Source organism: Neoarius graeffei, chromosome 22, assembly GCF_027579695.1.
Source record: "Neoarius graeffei isolate fNeoGra1 chromosome 22, fNeoGra1.pri, whole genome shotgun sequence".
Classification (NCBI taxonomy): Eukaryota; Metazoa; Chordata; class Actinopteri; order Siluriformes; family Ariidae; genus Neoarius; species Neoarius graeffei.
In genome coordinates this window covers 4,072,134-4,095,012 of record NC_083590.1, presented here as the reverse complement: position 1 = coordinate 4,095,012, position 22,879 = coordinate 4,072,134, and the positions used below count along the sequence as shown (strand labels likewise).

Below are 22,879 nucleotides of genomic sequence, written 5' to 3'. Positions count from 1 at the left end.
AAACACACTTTGTTTTGCCTATAACAATGACTAGCAATATCGCAAAGATGAATTATAAAACTAAAAACATTATAAAACAGGAGTCTGTATTGCAGTACCATCTTATCATTCAGTTTGCCATTGCATTTAGGAGGAAATTAAACAACCTTTATAGTGTGGTTTACTATTCGAGACACAAAAGCATGTCTTACACTGTAAAAAATGTCCGTAATTAAAAGGTACGAACTACCGTATTCTTAGGAGGGAATTTTCCGTAATATTATTCTACGGATGATTTGCCCGTATTTTGAAGAACGCAATGCATTGTGGGAGAGACTGTCTTCAGAGGGAACGCAGCCGCCGCTTGCTCGCTCTCTGCTGTCTGAGTGAGTTGGAGTACTGCACTTCTGTGGTAAATAGTATTATTAATAATAAGTTACACAGTTAATCAAATCATCTTTGTATGTAGTTCAATTTAATCGGCTACAGCCTGGAATCATGTCGTGAGTCTAGTCTTTTTTAATATCTTCCACGACACAGCTATCAGAGCGGTCAAGATTACCAGCCAACTTGTGATGTCTTAATAGGCTAGGATCTACATCTCGTAAATCAGGGGCGATTCTAGCATCTGATCTTTGGGGGTGCTTAGCCCCCAGAGCTGACAGAGACACCTGGCTTGAACGACAGTGTTTCCACGTTTATTCCGCATTTAGACTAGACTTAACTAGACAAGAAGACTAGACTAGACAAGACTAGACTTATGCAATGTTTTAACAGAAGCTGACCCAATAAACTATGATATCTACACATTTACAGCCACTGACACAAATATTTACATTATATTTTTAACTAAACAAGACCTACTACTGCATTTGTAATGTTGGAGCTATTCATTTTGAACAGTGGTAATTGTTAATTAATGTGTTATTGTGTATTGTGTAATAATAGTGTGTATTATTATGATTTTACATTAGTTTACATTAGTTTATATTTTTTGTTATATTTGTTATATTTTGGTAGTGTTCTTTTGAAAACGTAGGCTATATCCAAACCACACTCACTGTCCCCCCAGACAATGACCAGGGTTTGGATTTGTGAATGATAAGCAAACGTAAACGCTATGTTACATTAAGTAAAACTGAGTAACACACGGTGGTCTAGCACCGTAGCACTTGTACAGCTCTGCACAAAAGTATCTCGATATGGATGATAAATGTCGTTTTTATCATTCTATTCATAGACCAGGGAACATCAATATTGCATTATGCATATTATTGTGTTGTGTTTAACAATTGTAATTCCAGTCCGTACCTTCACATCTCGCTATGCCAGTAATACTCAGGTGCTACTTCGAGTTCCTCATCGGCGTGGAATCCAGTAAAAAAAAAAACCCACCATGTCGTAGCAAGCACTCGCGCAGACAGGCAACCCAATCAGAGGGGACGCAAGGAGGAGAGGTATTTTACTGCTCATAGAACTATCACGTAACAGGTGAATTCAAGAACACACACACGCCCGCGCACACATTCATTGCGCAGTGCGCAAGGGCGCTTATTTCTGAAAATTACGTCCAAAAGCAGTGTTTTTGAGGGTGCTGAGCTAGGAGGTGCTGAGCTCGTTTTTGGGGGTGCTTGAGCACCCCCAAAAATAGGCTAAACACGCCCCTGTCGTAAATGTAGGGTATCGGATTTCTATAGACTTACAACATACGTTATAGTTTTGTCTACATTATCATGACTCTGTTGTCCTGTTTCGCTTTTACTTAATTTTTAGCGTCCACAATCCGTTTGGCCGCCCAAGTTGCTAGCTAAGTTAGCTCAGCAAGGCTCATGTTGGTAACTGAACAGACGGTTAATAGCTATATTGCCGTTAACGAGAATATAGCTATTAACCGTCTATTCAGTTAAAATCAAGTTGGACTTGCCACAGTCCCATTTGCCTGCCACCATGCTGACCTGTAGCATATGTGGTTTTAAGTCTGTGTCATCCACGGAATATGTCAGTCACTGCAGAACACACAGACACCTGAACAACGTGCGTATGTCGTGTGCGCTTAGAGATTGTGGTAGGAGATTTTCTTCTTTCAACAGCCTCGCTGTTCACATGTCACGAACCCATCCTGAGAGAAGTGTTAGGCAAACTTGGAACCGCAGTGTGTCTGTGCCTTTAAAGTGTTCATTCAATTATTGCACGAGAGAATATGTAGAGCTTAAACAGCTGGTGTCTCACTTAAATGACCACATCCAAGAAGGTCTCCATGTTGTGTGCCCGTTTGATGGCTGTGGTCGTACTTTTAATGTGAAGACCTCTCTCTCATCCCATATTTCCAGGATTCATCGTGGGTGGAACATGACCCAAATATCTTCCATTTATTTATCAGATGTACAGGCTCGTCTTACAGACAGCACACCAGAGGTCAGTACATATGTGAGTACAGATCCCGACACTGATGTACACAGTCAGGTATGTCAGGGTAATACAGACAATGACAAAAATGCACAAGATAGGTTCATTGAAAATCTGGCCCTGTTTTGTTTAGGTTTACAGACTAAATACTTAGTTCCAGCCTCTACCATTTCAGAAATTGTCAATGAAATGAAAACACTGCAGGATGTGCAGCAGGAATTCACAATGGGAGTTTTGGGCCTAAAATTGGAACAGTATGGTGTCCAACGTGAAACCTTACTAAGTCTGGGACAGAGCGTATACAAACAGAGCCCTTTGCATGCAGCCTTATGTGCCAGTGGGCCTTTAACAACACACCACCGCAGGCTGCAATACTTTAAGTCTCACTTTAATTATGTTCACCCTGTGGAAGTGACACTGGGGTACAATGACAGTGGGAAGAGGCGACACTACCATTATGTTCCTTTACTTGACAGTCTCAGGGCAATGTTGAAAAAGCTGATGCACAGTGGTGACCTTGCTGAACATGGTAGGCCTATACATGTATTTCGTGATTTTACTGATGGGCATGTTGTTAGGTCAAATGAGATGTTTGCCACAGACCCAGACAGTTTAAAGGTGATGCTTTTTCAGGGTGCTTTTGAAGTAGCTAACCCTCTTGGATCTGCCAAGCAAAAGCACAAAATTTTAGCTGTGTATTTCACTCTTGGTAATTTACATCCACATCTGAGATCAACAGTTGATCAGATTCAATTAGTACTGCTTTGTTCAGAGAAAGACTGTAAATATTTTGGCGTGGACAAGGTTTTCAGGGAGCTTGTGTCAGATTTGGGTGAATTGGAGGAAAAGGGCATCTCCTTTGAGGATAAGACATTGAAAGGCACTGTTGCATGCATTATGGGAGATAATCTGGGTTCCCACATGATTGGAGGGTTCACAGAAAATTTTAGTTGTGCTGAGTATTTCTGTAGGTACTGTCTTGTCACAAGACCCGCGTTTTTGGCCAATCCTCTCACAGTTTTCACTCCAAGAGATCCTACTGAGTATAATGACTCTGTGCAGTTTCTGGGGAGTCACCCGGATGTGACCACACATCAGGGCATTAAAGGCAACAGTGTGTTTAACAAACTGTCACATTTTCATGTCTGTCAGCCTGGACTGCTGCCCTGTTTAGCGCATGATTTGTTCGAGGGTGTTGTGGACTATGATCTGGCAATGTATTTGCAGTACTTAATTAAGAACGAGAAGTGGTTTAGTTACAAGTTATTAAATGAAAGACTCACTTCATTTCCAGGTGAAAGCAGTAACAAGCCAAATGCTATTCCAAACAAAGGAACAAAACTTGGTGGCCATGCAGCCCAGAACAGGTGGTTATTGCAGTTCCTGCCCATTTTGGTGTATGATAAAATTGCAGATGCTGATAATGCTGTCTGGCAGGCGTGTCTTCTTCTCAGGGAGTTAGTTGAAGTTGTCTGTGCACCTACCCTTTCAGAGTCCCAGATTGCATACATGAAGGTACTGACTGAAGAGTATGTGGAAATGAGGCAGGAGTTGTTCCCACATTCCCCTCTGAGACCAAAACACCACTATCTTTTGCACTATGCAGATTTGAGTTTACATTTTGGTCCTCTCATACACACATGGACGATGCGCTTTGAAAGCAAACATAGCTATTTTAAAAGATGCATTAGGTCAAGTCAAAACTTCAAGAACGTCACAAAGTCACTTGCGAATAGGCATCAGCTGTTTCAAGCTTATCAGAGTCAGGGAAATTTATTCAGCTCCCAGGTTCAGGTGTCAGACTCCACACGGTTCTATCCACAGCTGTATGATGCTAGCATAAGGGCAGCTGTTGCAGATTTTGGACTAGACTCCTCCAACTCCATTGTCACAGACAAAGTACAAGTTAAAGGGACCAAGTATGCAAATGGTATGCTTGTGATACAGGAATATACCAAAGGACAACTGCAGTTGGGTGAAATAGCCAGCATTCTGATCAAATGTGAAAAAACTGTCCTGCTTTTGCTACGGGGGAAAACTGCCAGCTGGGTACCTGAGATTGGTGTCTATGAAATGGAAAAAAATGGTTCAGAAACTCTTTCTTGTAAAACCCTTGACAGTCTCAGTGATTATTCTCCACTGTCCTTTTACCACAGAGGTGCAAGGTTGCTCTCGCCACTCAGGCATCTTCCACAATGGAGGTTGTGAAGAATGTTATAACAAGGGCCATGCCTGTACTAACAACTGACGTCATAGAAGAGCTGATGGATCATCTAAAACATATTGGTGTTAACAGCATTGATGATATGCAATACCTAACCAGCGAAGACTTGGATGGCATTTTGCCTCCAATTCAAAGGAGGCGGTTAATTCAAGCCTTCACTGCAGGTAAGTGTTTACTTTTATTATACTGTAAACCAAATACACTATATTGCGAAGTGTTCTGCTTGGAAAAAACTTTGTGTATGCCTCTGATCATCTGCCTTGTCAGATCTATCTGTTGCGATGGCAACATGGGCTGGGACAGGTTGATTCACTGCTTTGCCCCGCATTGCTGCTTGCAGCTATATTTATTCAACTTTTAGTCCATGGGCCAGGACCCAAAAATTCACATATTGGTACCACCTGAGGTGGCAAAATCTATCATTGATTTTTTGTAATCCTCTATGTCTGAGGGACATTATTTGGTATGATAGCCCTCTCTAAGTGGTAGCCGTCTTATATTTTTACTAGCTTTTATAACGCTACCCAGTGCAGTTTGCAATACATGCCTACCTGTATGTATGGGTATAGGTGTATGAAAGTATGTGGGATGATGGGATATGTTTTCATCTGTGTTATATAACATGTAGACATCATAGGCATGTAGAAAATATACAGTTATATATCAATCACACCCTTTTCCCGTAATATAACATAGGGATAGATTGAGGCAGAAGACTGTAACAGGATGGGTCAAATTCCAAGTCTTGCTATATCACATCTGGAGAGTATGTGCCTTCAGAAAATATATGGGCTTGATAGCTTAATGTACATAACTATTTTAGGCCTGAAACCCATAATTGACCAATGTATTTGAATGAAAATCAATGCATTTCAATGTGATAAAATGTACATTACAAACCAAAGGTATAGAGGCATGTTAGAAGCTGGAAGATGTTTCAATGCACATAACATTTTATCGAGAGCATAGACCTTAGAAAATAAATGGGTTTTATAGCTTAATACACAATTCACAGCTATTTTAGGCCCGAAACTATTGAAAATTAATGCATTTCAATGTAATGCAAAGTGCATTGCAGAACTAAGGAAGAGAGGAATGTGGGAAGTTGGGAGATGTTTCAATGCACATTAGATAACAGAGTATAGACTTTTAGAAAATATATGGGTAAGATAGCTTAATACACATTACACAGCTATTTTAGACCTGACATTTTCTTGAGTGCTACACACAGTAAATTATACAATAATATGGAGGAAGGCAAGGCCCCTCTCTCCCAAAAACTGAATTACAGCAACAACTCTTCTCAAAACGTCCCGCCAGTATTGCCTTTCTCCATCAATTTGTTTGACAAGATCAGAATCAATTCTTCCTGTGTCTTTGGAACGACTGTGTAATGCTAACATGCAAGCCCTATGCTCCTCACTCCTCTCATGCTCACCGATACGCTCAGAATGTTTCCAATCAGAAAACCCGTTGACAAACGCATTGTGCTTACTTGAGAACAGTTTGCAAGCAAAACAATAGATGCAACCAGAGGAAGGAGAGTAAAGGAGCCACTGCCTTGTCACAGACTGACCATTAGGTAGAGAGCGTTTGATTAAGGAATTTGTGAAACTCCTAGTGATGGCCAAAAGCTGCAATGTAAAGCTTAAGGGCAGAAAGTAGCTGTTGTTTACATATCAAAGGTAATATGCAAAAAGTCGCTAAATTCACTAGATGAAGTTGCCAGAGATGGCCAAAAGTCAATACAATACAACAAGCCTTAAAGTGCAGAAGGTGTTTTTTATAAAATTTTTAATATAATATAAACACGAAATGCACTAGCCTTTTAAGGTAGGCTTTTAACCTTTGAAGGTGCTGTATGATATACGTATAATATAATATGTAAGGGTTAACGTTCGGCGAGAAGGTCCCTACCGTGGAATAGCGGCACGACAGAGAGAATCATGGGTCTTGATCTCTCTGAAGTGCCGCTATTCCACGAAAGGGACCGCCTCGCCTTGCGTTAACCCGCTTATTACATGGCTATACTTAAATTATTCACACATGGTGGCGACGTTTTTGATTTCATGTTAAGTTTAATGAATGATTGAGAGGTTGTTGCTTGCGCAACACAAAATAGTCCGTTGCCGTTCTGGAACACCGGTGTCTGTTGCCATTGGCAGCGGTCCGATATAGACCAACACGTCTGATCCTCAAATAACAGACGTGCGAACGTTGGGGAGCCCCATTCAAATGAACGGCGCATTCTACAGAGTGAAGACGACCCATGTTGTTAGGGTTTTGCTGGGATTCGAACCTGGTTCATTGGTGTGATAATCCAGCAAACCCCCACTAGGCCACCAGGGGGATGACTCAAATGCAGAGGCGTGAGGCGGAAGTAGAAAAAGTATCAAAAGGTTTATTTATACTATATACACTATATACAGGGCAAAACAAAAAAACAAAAACAAAGAGTATAATCCAATACTGGGAAGACAAAGGGAAAAATAAAATATCAAAAGTTCAAAGTCCAAAAAGGAAAAGGCAAAAATGCAAAAGCTCAGAAGATCACAAAAATAAAAATATCCAAAGGTACAAAACAAAAGCCAAAAAACCAGAAAAGCAAAGTGCAAAACAAAGAACACGGTACAGAGGAAACTGGAGATAAACATAACAGCATAAAGACTCCGTGACAAGAGGACTGAACTCAGGGGTATAAATACACAAACTAATTAAGGACACAGGTGAAGATAATCAGGACAAACAGGCAATTAACAAAAACACAAAACACAGGAACAGTGGCGGCCTCTAGAGGCCAAAATAAACATGACATGAAAAGGAAATAACAGCGGCCTCTAGAGGCCAAAACAGTCATAGTCCTAACAGGACCCCCCCCCCCCCCCCTAGGAGCGTCTCCTGACGTTCCCAGGGCGATCCGGATGGGCCGAATGGAAGTCCCGACATAGTTCTTTATCAAGGACATCCTGAGCAGGAACCCAGCAGCGCTCCTCAGGACCATAGCCCTCCCAGTCCACCAGATATTGCAACCCGCTGCGGACCCGGCGGGAGTCAAGCAGGCGATGCACAGTGAACACAGTCTGCCCCTGGAAGATGCGGGGGGGGTGGGGGGTTCCTAGGGGCAGGGGCATATGTAGACGTCAGTACGGGCCGCAACAGGGAAACATGGAAAGTGGGGTTGATCCTCAGAGTCCGGGGCAACTGGAGCCGGTAGGAGACAGGGTTCACCCTGTGCACCACCTTGAAGGGGCCAATGTAGCGAGGAGCAAGCTTGCGGTTCTCCACCCGCAGCGGAAGGTCCTTAGTGGACAGCCAAACCCGCTGCCCAGGGCGGAAAGTGTGTGCAGGTCTTCTATGGCGGTTGGCCTGAGTCTGGTTGGTTCTGGAGGTCTGTATGAGGGTCTTCCTGACCTTGCTCCAGGTCTTGCGACACCGTCTCACATATTGGTTGACCGAGGGCACCCCCGCGTCCTCCTCCTGGTCCGGGAACAGAGGTGGCTGGAACCCGAATTGGCACTGGAATGGCGACAGCTTGGTGGCCGATGACTGCAGGGTGTTGTGGGCATACTCTGCCCATGGCAGCCAGGTGCTCCACGATGTCGGGTTATCCATAGCCAGGCCTCGCAGGGTGGTTTCCAGGTCCTGGTTGAGCCTCTCCGTCTGACCATTGGACTGTGGGTGAAACCCAGAGGAGAGGCTGGCAGTGGCTCCGATGACCTTGCAGAACCCGTGCCACACTCGGGAGGAGAACTGGGGCCCTCGGTCTGAGACGATGTCCTGTGGAAGACCAAAGACTCGGAAGACATGATTAAACAAAAGTTTCACTGTTTCAAGAGCAGAGGGGAGTTTGCACAGTGGTATGAAGCGGCAGGCCTTGGAGAATCTGTCAACAATGACCAAAATGACCGTGTTACCTTGTGACTCAGGGAGACCGGTGATGAAGTCGACTGCCACGTGGGACCAGGGACGCCGGGGAATGGTCAGAGGATGCAGGAGACCCTGGGGACGCTGTCGTGGGTTCTTGGTTCTGGTGCAAACCTCACAGGACAGGACAAATGACCTTACTTCCTGCTCCATGTTAGGCCACCAGAAGCGTCTTTTCAGGAAGTCCAGGGTCCTCTGAGCTCCCGGGTGGGCGGTGAGAGGGGAAGAGTGACCCCACTGGAGAACCTTGGCCCGGGCTTGATGTGGGACATACAAGAGGCCCGGTGGCCCCGTCCCAGGACCGGGGTCCTGGCGTTGGGCTCGTCGGACAGCCTCCTCAATACCCCAGCGGACAGGGGCCACAATCCGGGACACAGGGATAATAGGCCCGACTTCATTCTCCCTGTTAGTGGCAGAGAACAGCCTGGACAGTGCGTCAGGTTTGGTGTTCTTGGAGCCGGGGCGGTACGAGAGGGTGAAGTCAAACCGACTGAAAAACAGGGCCCACCTAGCCTGTCGAGGGTTAAGTCTCTTGGCTTGCTGGAGGTACTCCAGGTTCTTGTGGTCAGTCCAAACCAGGAATGGATGTTGCGCTCCCTCCAGCCAGTGCCTCCACTCCTCAAGGGCCAGTTTGACCGCTAGCAGTTCTCGATCCCCCACATCGTACCGGGACTCCGCAGGACTCAGGCGGTGGGAGAAGTAAGCGCAGGGGTGCAGCTTTCCTTCCGAACGTTGAGAGAGCACCGCGCCGACACCACTGTCCGAGGCGTCCACCTCCACGATGAATGGTTGGGAGGTGTCCGGGAGGACCAGAATGGGTGCCGTGCAGAAGCGGTCCTTGAGGTCTCTGAACGCCTTTTCCGCCTGAGGAGACCAGACATAAGATCCACCTGTCCCTTTGGTGAGGTCTGACATGGGTGCTGCCACAGAACTGAAGTTCCTGATGAACTTGCGGTAGAAGTTAGCGAATCCTAAGAACCGCTGAACCTCCTTAACGGACTTGGGAGTAGGCCAATCCCGGACGGCCAGGGTCTTGGCAGGGTCCATTTGGAGTTGGCCTGTCCGTACAATAAATCCCAGAAAGGAGACCTCGGGAACATGAAATTCGCATTTCTGGGCCTTGGCGAACAGATTGTTCTGTAGCAGCCTCTGGAGAACCTGGCGGACATGGTGGCGGTGCTCCTGCATGGTCTTGGAGAAGATAAGGATGTCGTCGAGGTAGACAAAAACGTACAGGTTAATCATGTCCCTTAAGACGTCGTTGATTAGGGCCTGAAAAACAGCTGGTGCGTTGGTGAGTCCGAAGGGCATCACCTGGTATTCGTAGTGCCCAGACGGGGTGTTAAAGGCAGTCTTCCACTCGTCTCCCTGTCGGATACGGATGAGGTGGTATGCGTTCCGTAGGTCCAACTTGGTGAAGACGGTGGCGCCTTGGAGCAGGTCGAAAGCAGTGGACATCAGCGGAAGGGGATATCGGTTGCGCACAGTGATCTTGTTCAGGCCCCTGTAGTCAATACATGGTCGGAGCCCCCCATCCTTCTTGCCGACAAAGAAGAAGCCGGCACCAGCAGGTGAGGTGGAGGGTCGAATGAACCCAGAGACCAGGGCGTCTTTGAGGTATTCCTCCATGGCCTTGCGTTCTGGCTGAGAGAGGGAAAACAGTCTGCCACGAGGAGGGGTAGTCCCAGGGAGCAAGTCGATGGCACAGTCGTAGGCCCGGTGCGGAGGAAGAACGGCGGCCCTGCTCTTGCTGAATACCTCCTTGAGATCCCAGTACTCTGTGGGAACTTGAGATAACTCGGTGAGATCAGGGGGCTCGGCAGGAGACACAGGAGAGCTAGAGAGCAGACAAGAGGCATGGCATGCAGGGCCCCATTCCACAACCTGGCTTGTTACCCAGTCTATGCGAGGGTTATGGCGAGTAAGCCAAGGAAGGCCTAGAATAACTGGGAACTCAGGTGAAGGAATCAGGTGCAGGGATATTTCTTCCTTGTGACCTTGAGACTGGAGGAAGACTGGAGAAGTAACTTGGGTGACTCTTCCATCACTTAACGCTTGGCCATCGAGGGCAGACACAGACAGTGGGACTTCAAGAGGTGCAGTCGGAATATTGATGCTTTGGGCGAAGTGAATATCCATAAAGTTCCCAGCCGCCCCTGAGTCTAACAAAGCTTGACAAGAGTGGACAGACTCACCCCAGGAGATGGAGACCGGGATGTAGATTCCTTGGCCAGGGAGTCCGGGAGAGAGGGTAGGCCCCGTCACAACCCTCCCTCGGCTGGACGGGGCGGTCCTTTTCCCAAGAGTTCGGGACATGATGCTCGGAAGTGACCAGGCTTGCCACAGTAGATGCAGCACTTGTCCCTCCTTCTGCGCTCCCTCTCAGATGCGGAGAGGCGAGTACGACCCACTTGCATGGGTTCTGGACAGTCACTGAAGGAGGTAGACGGTCTCCAGGTAGAGGTAGGGAGGCTGGGGGGGCTCAAGGCTTGGTGGCGTTCTCTCATCCTGTTGTCCAGACGAATAGCATGTGAGATGAGGTTTTCAAGGTCACTTGGGCATCCAATAGAGGCCAGACCATCCTTGATGGGGTCAGACAGACCATGATGGAAGGCTGACACCAGGGCAGTCTCGTTCCATCCACTTACTGCTGCGAGCGTTCGGAACGAGATGGCGTAATCTGCGACGCTTCCTCCTTGCCGGATGGACATGAGCTTTCGGGCTGCGTCGGTACTGATGTCCGCCTGATCGAAGACCCGAAGCATCTCTTCAGAGAATAGCTGGAAATCAAGGCACTCAGGTCCCTGTCTTTGCCAGATAGCAGTAGCCCAGGCTCGCGCCTTACCAGCTAATAAGGTGATCACAAAGGCAATCTTGCGGCGATCCATAGTGTAGGTGGTAGGCTGAAGCTCAAAGGTGAGTTGACACTGGGTAAGGAACTCTCGGCACTCACTGTGCTTGCCGTCGTACCTCTGTGGTGCAGGAAGGCTGGGTTCGCAAGGTGAAGAAGGCAGCATGGCAGGAGGCACAGGAGCAGGAGCGGGAGCTGGATCAGGAGATGCAGGCAGAGATGTCAGCTGTGCCAGGGTTTTCCCGATTTGCTGAAGCAGTTCCTCGTGGCGAGCAAGGGCCTCACGTTGGCTGGTGAGCGTACGTCCATGAGCGTCCATGGTTGCTCCGAAGCGTGTCAAAGCTGCCGTAATTCCCTGAAGGTTGGCTGGGTAGACGGTTGAAGCAGCCTCTGCTGAGTCGGTCATGACGGAGTCTTTCTGTTAGGGTTTTGCTGGGATTCGAACCTGGTTCATTGGTGTGATAATCCAGCAAACCCCCACTAGGCCACCAGGGGGATGACTCAAATGCAGAGGCGTGAGGCAGAAGTAGAAAAAGTATCAAAAGGTTTATTTATACTATATACACTATATACAGGGCAAAACAAAAAAACAAAAACAAAGAGTATAATCCAATACTGGGAAGACAAAGGGAAAAATAAAATATCAAAAGTTCAAAGTCCAAAAAGGAAAAGGCAAAAATGCAAAAGCTCAGATGATCACAAAAATAAAAATATCCAAAGGTACAAAACAAAAGCCAAAAAACCAGAAAAACAAAGTGCAAAACAAAGAACACGGTACAGAGGAAACTGGAGATAAACATAACAGCATAAAGACTCCGTGACAAGAGGACTGAACTCAGGGGTATAAATACACAAACTAATTAAGGACACAGGTGAAGATAATCAGGACAAACAGGCAATTAACAAAAACACAAAACACAGGAACAGTGGTGGCCTCTAGAGGCCAAAATAAACATGACATGAAAAGGAAATAACAGCAGCCTCTAGAGCTTGGGTGGCCAACCCGCGGCTCGCGAGCCGCATGCGGCTCTTTGCCCGGTGTCATGCGGCTCTTACGTTCATATCGAAGTTTGTGTTGTTTTTTTTTTAATGTGCGTGTGCGCTTTGCTTGAGTTCAGTATGGTATTTTCGTCAAATGCATCTTCGCTTTGCTTGGGTATATTACGGTATTTTCAGGTCATGTCAAATGCGCATGTGCGTGAGATAATCGCTAAGTTTTTGGGCAAGGTGTATCTTGTGTCAAGTAGCCTCTCAAAATGGCAATGAAAAAATGCACAGCCAAACGAAAATATGAAGACGAACATAGGACATTTTTAACAGAGTGGGAGAGTTTATACTTTTTTGTTGAACGTAATGGCAAGCCATTCTGCCTTATATGTCAGTCGTCATTAGCTCATTTCAAAGCTTCCCGCCTCCCTGAATAAGCAAGGAGCCAGATATGCAACACTAATTGAAAACCTGCACGAAAGCTTTGTAACCCGGTTCCGTGATATACAACTGAAAAGGCCACAGGTTACGTTCCTCGTCGACCCATTCAATGCGGAGATGGACTGTTTGAAAGCCCCGCTTGTCACAGATGAGGCTGCGGCTGAGTTGGAGATGATCGATCTTCGTGAGGAAGACCAACTGAAACCTGTTTTGAGGGAAGGCACCATTGAGTTTTGGAAAAGTGTGCCATTGGAAAAATACCCGAATGTGAAACAGGCTGCGCTTAGTCAATGTTTGGGTCAGCATACGTCTGCGAGTCTGTGTTCTCTACCATGAAACACGTGAAGTCAAAGCATCGTTCTGTTCTGACTGAAACCCATGTGAAAGAACTGCTTCGAGTGGCAACGACGGAATACAAGGCAGATTTGAAGAGGATTGTTCAAGGCAAGGAATGTCAGAAGTCCCACTAAGCAACATGCATAGTAAGTGCACACAATATTGATTGCTGTAAATGACTGGCCTGTGGTATTAGTACTGACTGAAGGAGTAAATTTCTCTCATGTTGGCGTGTGACATTTACTATTAATCTGGCTGAGCAGAGGTGCGTGAGCGTGTGTGTCTGTGAGGGAGAGAGAGCGGGGGGCGATGTTCATGTGTGGTCATGTGTATGGTGTGGCTTTTTTTTTGGTAATGCCATGAGTCCCACTAAGTTGCATGCATAGTAAGTGCACACAATGTTCATTGTTAAAAATGACTGGCCTCAGCCTGTGGTCTTAGTACTGTAGGAGTAAATATGTTGGTGTGTGACATTTACTATTAATCTGGCTGAGCAGAGGTGTGTGTGTGTGTGTGTGTGTGTGTGTGTGTGAGAGAGAGAGAGAGAGGAAGGGATGGGTGATGTTCGTGTGCCCATGTGTATGATGTGGCTCTTTGCAGTAATACAGTAAAAAATGTGGCTCTTGGTCTCCAACTGGTTGGCCACCCCTGCTCTAGAGGCCAAAACAGTCCTAGTCCTAACACATGTAATGTAATATAATATAATATAATATAAATGTATACAAGCCTTTAACCCTCTTTCTCCCATAGCTGCCGTTAGCGCCTGACTTGTATTCTCCCATAGCTGCCGAAAGCGCCCGAAATCGCCCGACAAGAAAATACACCTGTAACTGCAAAAAATGTTGTTGCTGAACTTCAAATACAAATGACACTAGTTAATGAGACTGTAATACACGTATTTGTGTATTAAAATGTATATGTTTGTATGAAATTATTTTTAGATATGGTCATGTTTTTACGTGGTGTCCCCTTGGTTGCGGCTCAGACTGATTCTGTGTTTGGGCGCATCTTCATAGCTGGCTAAATTAGTCAATCGTCCATGTTTGTTTACACTTTGTTTGCTTACATTACTGTCAATTCCTGTGGTCTCGTGCCAAATCTTCTTCTGTAGCAGCTATTGTTATTAAATTTACCTCAGAACAACTAGCCAGACCAAGAAAATGACTGCACAGAAAAGACGCCATTTTTTTAACTCTGGAGGAGGCAGTGGCGTTATGCCTCAACTCCGAGTCAGAGCCAGACTTGTCCGTCTCGGATTTCAGTGATGCAAGTTCTAAAGTGAACTTGGATAATTACATAATTAAAGGGTTAAAAAGGCTGTTGAATATTAAACTAAACAAGTGACGTTGCACAGGTTGAATGCAAAGCAAGTTGTCAAGCTGAAAGCCAAGGTCAGGTTATGAGTGAAGAGAAGTGATGCAGGGGGCTGTATATATATATATATATATATATATATATATATATATATATATATATATATATATAGAGAGAGAGAGAGAGAGAGAGAGCCAAAGTCTCCGCCCCTTCTTTCAGTCCACTCAGTGTGGCCAATTTAGCACCCAGGGGCCCTCTGGTTGCCGTACCGCATGGCCCAGGGGCCCTCTGGTTGCCATATCCCGTGGCCCAGGGGCCCTCTGGTTGCCGTACCGCATGGCCCAGGGGCCCTCTGGTTGCCATACTGCATGGCCCAGGGGCCCTGTGATTTCTGTATCCTGTGGCCGAGGGCCCTCTGACTGCTGTCACTGTTCCCCCAGCCCAATTCAGTTTGAATTCAATTCAAATGTTTTCGAACGAACCTTCCAATGATAACAGTATTTTTTTGAAAAAATAAAGAACTTAAAGGTGCAGTGTGTAAGATTGTGGTCAAAGTAGGTATTGCAACAACAATGTTCATTGAAAATGAGATGCCTATTGCCACATTTGATCTTTTCATGAATATTTACCAAGTAATAAACTAATATTTACCAGTATGACAAAATACAGTAAGTTTCCAGCTAAAAATGCCCATTTCTGGAAATTCAAAATGGCGGACAATGGAGAAGATCCCATTTTTCTTGTATGAAAAGTGCAATTTTCCCAGTCATAATGACTACATAGAATTTGATGCACAACAGGGTATGTTCATTGTGCTTGGCGTTTCTGGTCAATGTACAGCAAATGGTATTCTTGGCAGATCAGTTCTTTCTTGCATGGGCCAATGGCATTTAAGTGCAATATCACAGTATTAGGCCTATAATATAATATAATGTGGCTTATTATATTATGACCTATTATATTATAGCCCATTATATTACATTATAGCTGTTATGATGTAAATAGCTGTTATTATGTAAATTATGGCTAGTGAAAAGACTGAATGGCTAGTGAGTCAGGACAACCACTAGCCAAAATGGCCGGTAAGCAAAAAAGTTAACGTCAAGCCCTGGTGTGAATCTAAGTGTAACCATATTTATTTGATTAAATTGTTGTTTTTTATCCATAGACTTGCAAGCTGTACTTGGCTCAACGTCTCTGCAACCGAATGTCCATCTCCCTGAAAATCCACCTCTGACACCTGGTCCCATGGAGGAGTCTTCATCCCGGGAGACTGTTGTACCATGGCACAAAATGCCTCCAAACCTTATGCTTGCCTTACGTGAAAAGAAGAGACCAAAACCTAAAGAGAGACGAGAGATGATCCGTATAGTTATTGACGATGTACTAGCTAAAGAACGTGGAAGACCTGGAAGAGGAAAGCTGCGTGAGATTGCCAAGAAGATAGTACAACAATATCCCTCCTCTTTCCAAGACAGAGAGATGAATGGAACCACGGTAATTGGAACTGGGTATGATTCAGTGTTCATACAGCTTGAGAACAGACTTGAGAACATTAGTAGGCCATGTACCTTCAACTCGAGGCCAGCAGCAGAAAGGGGAGATGAGATAAGAAAGAAGTCCAGCCACTCGGATCGATATGTATGTGTGGAGTGGCAGCCTGCTGTTGAGAACACTCCTGAACTAGAGTCTAAAAAAGATGACTTGAAGAACGATTTCAAGACCCGCCAGCTGGAGGAATCAGTTGTTCGCAAATTGATGACTGACACATACTCCATCCAACGAACTGCAATCAACAGTGGAAGCACTGTGAAAACTCTAATGGAGGAGTGGCCCTTCCTTTTTGAAGCTGCATGCATGTTTGACCACACACACACACTTCTTGGCTTGGAAGTCCAAACAAAGCTGGCAGAGGAGGTGTCCAGAAAGGGAAAGGGCATCAAAGACTTTCTACAGTCCAGGGGGATAAAGATGGCACCCAGTAACGATCTAGTACAGCTGATCTCTGGGATCGCAAAATTCTTCAGAGAAAAGCCTGAACAACTCTTCCACCCAAGTGAGGTGGGTTTATAAATGTTTTATCACTGTGTTATTCATGATGAACTACAATGTATTTGTATGGGGCATACTGTTCTGGATGGAAAAATAGTTATTCAGCTATTCAGTATTTCTTCTTTTATTTCCTAACAACAGGAATCTGCTGCTGCCGCACTACCACTGCAAAGCACACCTTGCATCCTTACCACGGGTTTGTAATCTGTTTGATATTAAAAAAAATGTGTTATGGATTTGATTTCACTGTCTATCTTCCTCATTCCTCACATGCTTCTTCTCTCCTGTCTTTTTCTCCTGCTTCTCGCTCCCTTCTTTGTCTCTTCCTCTTTCCCCATTCGCTTTCTCCCTTCTTGTCTGTTCTGTTTTCAGAAACTCACTCTATGTTTTGTTTGTGAAATAACTTTTTAATGGGTGGGCTTATTTCCATCAAGTCTTGTGTGCTAAAACTCTATGATCGGTGCATGAAGTAATAGAAGTTTGGAAGCCAGCACTTTCAAGGTGGCCGTGGAGTTCATAATTAAGTATCGTGTTCCACCCGTTTTCATTTGTTAATATATTCTCTTATGAATTTTACATGTTTAAGGTGATCATCATTACAAAATCGCCATGGACCAAGAAGTCGTAAACAACCACATCAGCTCCATGATTGTAGCTCTGAGCTACACTTTTGCTGCATTTTATGTTTTTAACATAAAGTACCCAAAAGACATGGCTCTCACGCTGGAGTTCATTCAAAGGTAAGCAACTCTTACTGTTATGTTTTTTTTTTGGGGGGGTTTTTTTTTTTTTGGGGGGGGGGGGGGCACAAGCAGTTTTGCTGTGAAGGCTACTGTTTAGTACGGCAGACGAGCGACTTCGAGCGACTTTTGAGTAAAACCATGCAAATTGGTACACATATCCATCTTGGTATGCTGATTAATATTAGATATGGAGGCGTCGCGATGCTAAATTTTCAAGATGGCCACCAAATCCAATATGACCAACCCATATTGATGAAACTATCAGGTATTTTGTTGTAAATGCATGAAAATTGATACAGTTAGCTCTTGATATGCTGATTAATATTAGAAGTAGAGGCATAGCAGAAAAAAAATCTGATTTCTCAAGATAGCCGCCAAATCAAATATATCTGACCCATATTAGTATAACCACCATGCACTTTGCAGTAGGAGCATGCAAATCAGCACAAATATACTTCATATGTTGAGCAATCTAGTAGTTGGCCATATTTGATTTGGTGGCCATCTTGCAAATTCAGCTTTTTTTGTGACGTTTTTGTGACAGTTATTAATCAGCATATCAAGAACTGTGTACCAATTTCCATGCTTATACTACAAAGTGCCGGGAGGTTTCACTAATATGGGTTAGCCATATTTGATTTAGCAGCCATCTTGAAACGTCAGCATTTTTCGCAATGCCTCCATTTCTATTATTAATCAGCACATGAAGAAGTAACTGTGTACCACTTTCCATGCTTTTACTACAAAGTGCCCAGTAGTTTCATTAATATGGGTTTGCCATATTTGATTTTGCAGCCATCTTGAAAATTCAGCATTTTTCGCAACGCCTCCACATCTTGTATTAATCAGAATATCATGAAAGATATGTGTACCGATTTTTATGCTTTTACTCAAAAGGGCACGGTTTGGCCCTTTTTTGTCGCTCATCCTTCGTACTATATGGTTTATTCAGCATCTTTCTTCCACATTCTTTGTCTATGACAGCCTATGGAAATGTATGGTAAATGGTTGTGACAGATCTTTTTTCCATAATGTATATGGCAGCCAATAGGACCATGTGAAAGAAAGTGGTGAAATTTGGCACACACATTCTAGACAGTCCCCTGATTCTTTTCAACAAGTTCTATTTTGACACCTCACACACAATTCAAAAGCTCAAAGTTTTTCAACTTTCAGCCTCTGCCAATTCTGATTTTGTGAGAATTGAAAATAAAGTGCAGCCCCATAATGCACACCGTTCCACTAGTGGAACGCTGTAATGGTCATTGTAAAGTTAACAAACACAGTACTACACTAGAAAAGTAGATCCACCGCGCTCCTGTTCCTCACTATCTGGTGCGTCACGGGAAAGGACTGAGTTCTAATCAGTGAAGAAAATCACTGGAGCATCTCAGATGTGGAAAAATATTTTTCTGCTTTTATTGAGCAGTGCCAAACTAACGTTTCGACGTTACCGCGTCTTCATCAGAGTCGAAAAAAAAACGATGAACGACTCTGATGAAGATGTGGTAACGTCGAAACGTTAGTTTGGCACTGCTCAATAAAAGCAGAAAAAGATTTTTCCACATCTGAGATGCTCCGGTGATTTTCTTCACTGGACAGTACTACACTACTAACAGAGGGCCATTAGTACTGCACTACGACTTGGTCATTGCCATTCTGGTAACAGCAAATGTATAAGGCCATGTCTCAAAGGGTGAAATATTGTACTAACTATTTACAATTTGTTTTGCAATGAATCCATTAGGCTCATTTCATGTGCAATCAGACGCTTTGGGGCTGATTTTAATTAAACTTGATTTTAATGAATATTTACATAAGTAATAAACCAATGTACCAAAGTATAGTATAGTATAAGTTTTGCAGCTTAAAATGTAGAATTTTTGGAAATTCAAAATGGCGGACATGAAGAAGATCCCACTTTTCATGAATGAAAAGTGCAATTTTCCTAGTCATTATGAATACTTAAAATTTCATGGTGGTGGTAAGTATTTGTGAACAAGGTGACATTTGTGAATGGGCAGAATTAATTCTGGAAATACAGTATTAAATACAGTGCGCCTTTAAGGTAGAAACAGACTAAGAAAGTTTTGATTAATAGTGTTGGACACCATACATTTATCCTTGATTATGTCTGTCAGGGTAAGTCACATAGAAATGGTTTTGATTTAGCTTGGAAGCTCTTTTCTGGCTCTACAAATTACACAACCAACATGGGATACAAGAATTATCAGAATATTATGATAGATTATGAGATATTAAAATATTGTCATTTGAATTTTAAAAAGCTACATTAAAATGAGTCATTTTTCTACTTAAGTTGGGGTATTATAACATCTCCTGAAAGTTTGGTCTTTGGTCCTTGTCATATAATTTGACGTTTAGGGTGAAATAAGTTGTAATAAAGTAGTTGTAGTAGTACAGTAGTATCAGAGAAGGTTAGCCCACCTGATATACGGTACGTACCCAACCTGTCACTCCGCCCAAAATAGCATGAGCATTTTGGGTGGAGTGTCAGATGGGGAACTCCTGTCAGTTGGGGTACTCTTCTCTGACACTACTCTATTACAACTTTACTACAACTCATTTCACTCTAGAAGTCGCATTATCTCTGCAATGACTCTAGAGACCAAGACCACACTTTCTGTTGATGAAATTGACATGATATCCTACCTATCCTATCCTAGGCAAAAACTGACTAATTTTAAAATACAACTTTTTCTATATTCAATATTTAGTATATTAACATCTCATAATTCATATTCTGTTGCTCGCTGTATTCCCTGCTCTTTGAGCTATTTGTAGAGCCAGATAAGACATCATCCAAACAATCTCTGTGTGATTGATTGACATAAACAAGGATGAATGTACAGTGTACCACCCTCTTAATTAGACATTCTTAGCTTTTTCTCCCTTTTTATTGATGCCAGACTCAGGCAAACGTAGTTCTGGGATTCTACCTTCCCAGTAAAAAGGCACACCAAGTTTCAATAAAAGTTTCAAGTTTCAATAAAATCCATGTGGGTCAGGCCCCAAAGTGTATGATTCAACTAGCTTGCATAAGCAAATTCTATGTGTTAAGTCATAACATCACTCCAACAGCATATCTAAAAATACTTTAAATATTCTTTTAGAGTTTTCCTGGGAATAAATCCAGAACGAGGGTCAAAGGCTGAGAAGAAGGGAAAGAAACACCCTCACTTGCCCCCAAGACTTCTGAAGTTCTTGTGTGAACTGAACAGTTTTAAAAACCCCTGGATGGAAATGTGAACATTTGCATGCATGTGCACGCATGCGCACGCGCGCACACACACACACACACACACACACACACACACACACACAAAGCTGAGTTTCTGCTGAGGTCTGGAATGCCCCTCAACTCCCACCCCTTAATTGTTTAGGTGCATGTTTCTTTTTTTTGTTCTTTCTTAAGAGACTTTGAAACCTGTTTGTTGGGAATCATAGACCTCACCCTTCAATCCAATTTAAAAGTTACAAATATCAAATCATTTTGTGGGTTTTGTATGTTGCATGACGTTCTTAAAAATGACAGGGTGCTAGTCATAATGAATACTTGATGAAATTTGTGGTGGTGTTAAATATTCTTGAATTAATTATTTGTGAATTAACAGCATGACTTCCCATAGACCTGTCCCTTCAATCCAATTTAAAAGGTACAAATATCAAATCATTTTGTGTTTTTTGTATGTTCTTAAAAATGTCAGTGTGCTAGTCATAATGAATATTTGATGAAGATAACATCTCTGAATTCATAGCATGAATTATTGAAATAAACTACTAAAATGGCATCTCACCTTGTGTAGACGTGCGTAATGTACTGTATTAAAAGACTTAACTTTGTGTAGATGACAAAAACAATCTCTGTTTATATATATTAAACTATCACATATTGGTAATGCATATTCAGATTCATATATTTGTCCTTAAGACATTTTTTCCTAGTTTGGACAGAAATCGACTTTATATCTAAGGGGTTATCAGTTTTCCACTAAAAGAAGTGTCTGTGAAAGAACCGAATTTACTGTAAATCCACAGAATTCTCCTTTCTTATAATGAAGGGGAATACATGTGAATGAACAGAAAGTTTATTGTAAATCTACGGAATTCTCCTTTTCTATAATGAACGGGAGTACATGTGAATGAACAGAGAATGTATTGTAAATCTACGGAATTCTCCTTTTTATGATGAACAGAAATACCTGTGAATGGACAGAGAATTTACTCTAAAAATACGGAATTCTCCGTTACAGAATAAACGGAAGGGCCGTAATGTAAACGGAGAAGTTACTGGTAATTTACTGCCAGGACTTTATCCGTTTTTTTACGGAATTTTTTTTTTACAGTGTAGCATTCACTGAATGTACTTACTACGAGCTTTTTTACATATATATGCGGACGTCCTGAAGTCAACCTGGGAAAACATCGAGGGCCCCAGCGACCACTCGCAGTGATGAAAAGCACAAATGTGCACGTGCGCCTGAAGTGAGCCAATCAGAATCGCCGTTACAAATCGGGAAGAAAAAAAAAACAAAATGATCACAGGGGAGGCGAGGATGCTGCTTAATACGTCTTGTTTTCTGTAATGTACTCGCTCGAAAATCATTTTTGTACTTAAAGAAGGTGACCATAGGTGCGCCCGAACGGGTCTAACTCACTAAAATATTTCTGCCCGAACGTCTTGGTCGGGCAAATTGGGCATTCGGGCAATACCTGGCGTTGAGGCTTGTAATGTACAGCAAGCCAGTCATTATCAGGAAAGTAAATGCTCACAGGGTGATGCAGGACTGAAGGGGTTTATTTTGTGTTATTATATGGCATGAGCTACTTCTGATAAAATCGTGTTCTCTGATTGGTTCCTTGGCAGGCAGAATTTTCCTGTAATGCCCGTGGGCGATTACGGACTTTCTTTCTAAGGCTCCAGCTTTGAATGTTGTAAAAAATAAACAAAAACAAAATGACAAAGATGACCTGGAAATCAAAACGGAATTAAAAATAGCTGAAACACAAAAGAGTCACCGAGTTATTCAAGAAATGCGCAACAAAGAGCATTTAGAAACTGCTAACCGCGAACAGAAATTCAGTTTTGAAACGTGTTTTTTTCCTGTGTAAAACGGACCCGCCCACTCCATTCCCTCCCAGTGAAGCCGTGCGTCTGGGCGGGGCTCAAAACGACACGTTTAAAGCCTGTTGTCCAATGAGCTTTCGTCTTTCTGCCCATTAAAACAGCGAGTACACAAAGCCCTAACAGACACTAATAGATGCCGCGGCTCCAGTGGGGGTCTGTTAGCTGTGTGTGTGTGTGTCAGGGGCTTTTCACACAGACTGCACTGTTCACCACGAAACAGTGTGAGTTTAATGAACAAACAGCGCCACACTGCAGTGAGATCCTTCATCAATCTGATTCACTCAGATACTGAATTACACCAAGACGGAGGAATAAAATCGACACTTTGGGAAACGTTTCATTGCTGCATTTGAATGAAATGTTCGGGGAAGCTGGACTTCCAGTGGCGTCTTAAAGCGATCACCACTGACAGAGATGGACTCAAACATTACTGACTGTTTTAACATTTATTATTATTATTATTATTATTATTA

At 43.4% G+C, this 22,879-nt stretch overlaps 2 protein-coding genes across 4 annotated transcripts in view; one reads left to right on the top strand and one right to left on the bottom strand.

The window, feature by feature from the left end:
* Positions 1 to 22,879, bottom strand: part of LOC132870542 (uncharacterized protein CXorf38-like) — a 39,076-nt gene that overhangs the window by 9,124 nt on the left and 7,073 nt on the right. The window lies entirely within an intron of this gene.
* Positions 215 to 21,069, top strand: LOC132870538 (uncharacterized). Of its 3 annotated transcripts, XM_060904216.1 has the most exons (8): positions 215 to 391; positions 520 to 1,436; positions 2,310 to 2,406; positions 4,542 to 4,773; positions 15,631 to 16,523; positions 16,656 to 16,710; positions 17,101 to 17,254; positions 20,392 to 21,069. In XM_060904216.1, the coding sequence occupies exons 3-8, from the start codon at positions 2,329 to 2,331 to the stop codon at positions 20,525 to 20,527; spliced, it is 1,548 nt and encodes a 515-aa protein (XP_060760199.1). In that variant the 5' UTR covers positions 215 to 391; positions 520 to 1,436; positions 2,310 to 2,328; the 3' UTR covers positions 20,528 to 21,069. The 3 variants fall into 3 exon arrangements, with proteins under 3 accessions (XP_060760199.1, XP_060760198.1, XP_060760197.1); XM_060904215.1 differs by having other exon boundaries at positions 520 to 2,394; XM_060904214.1 differs by having other exon boundaries at positions 520 to 2,406.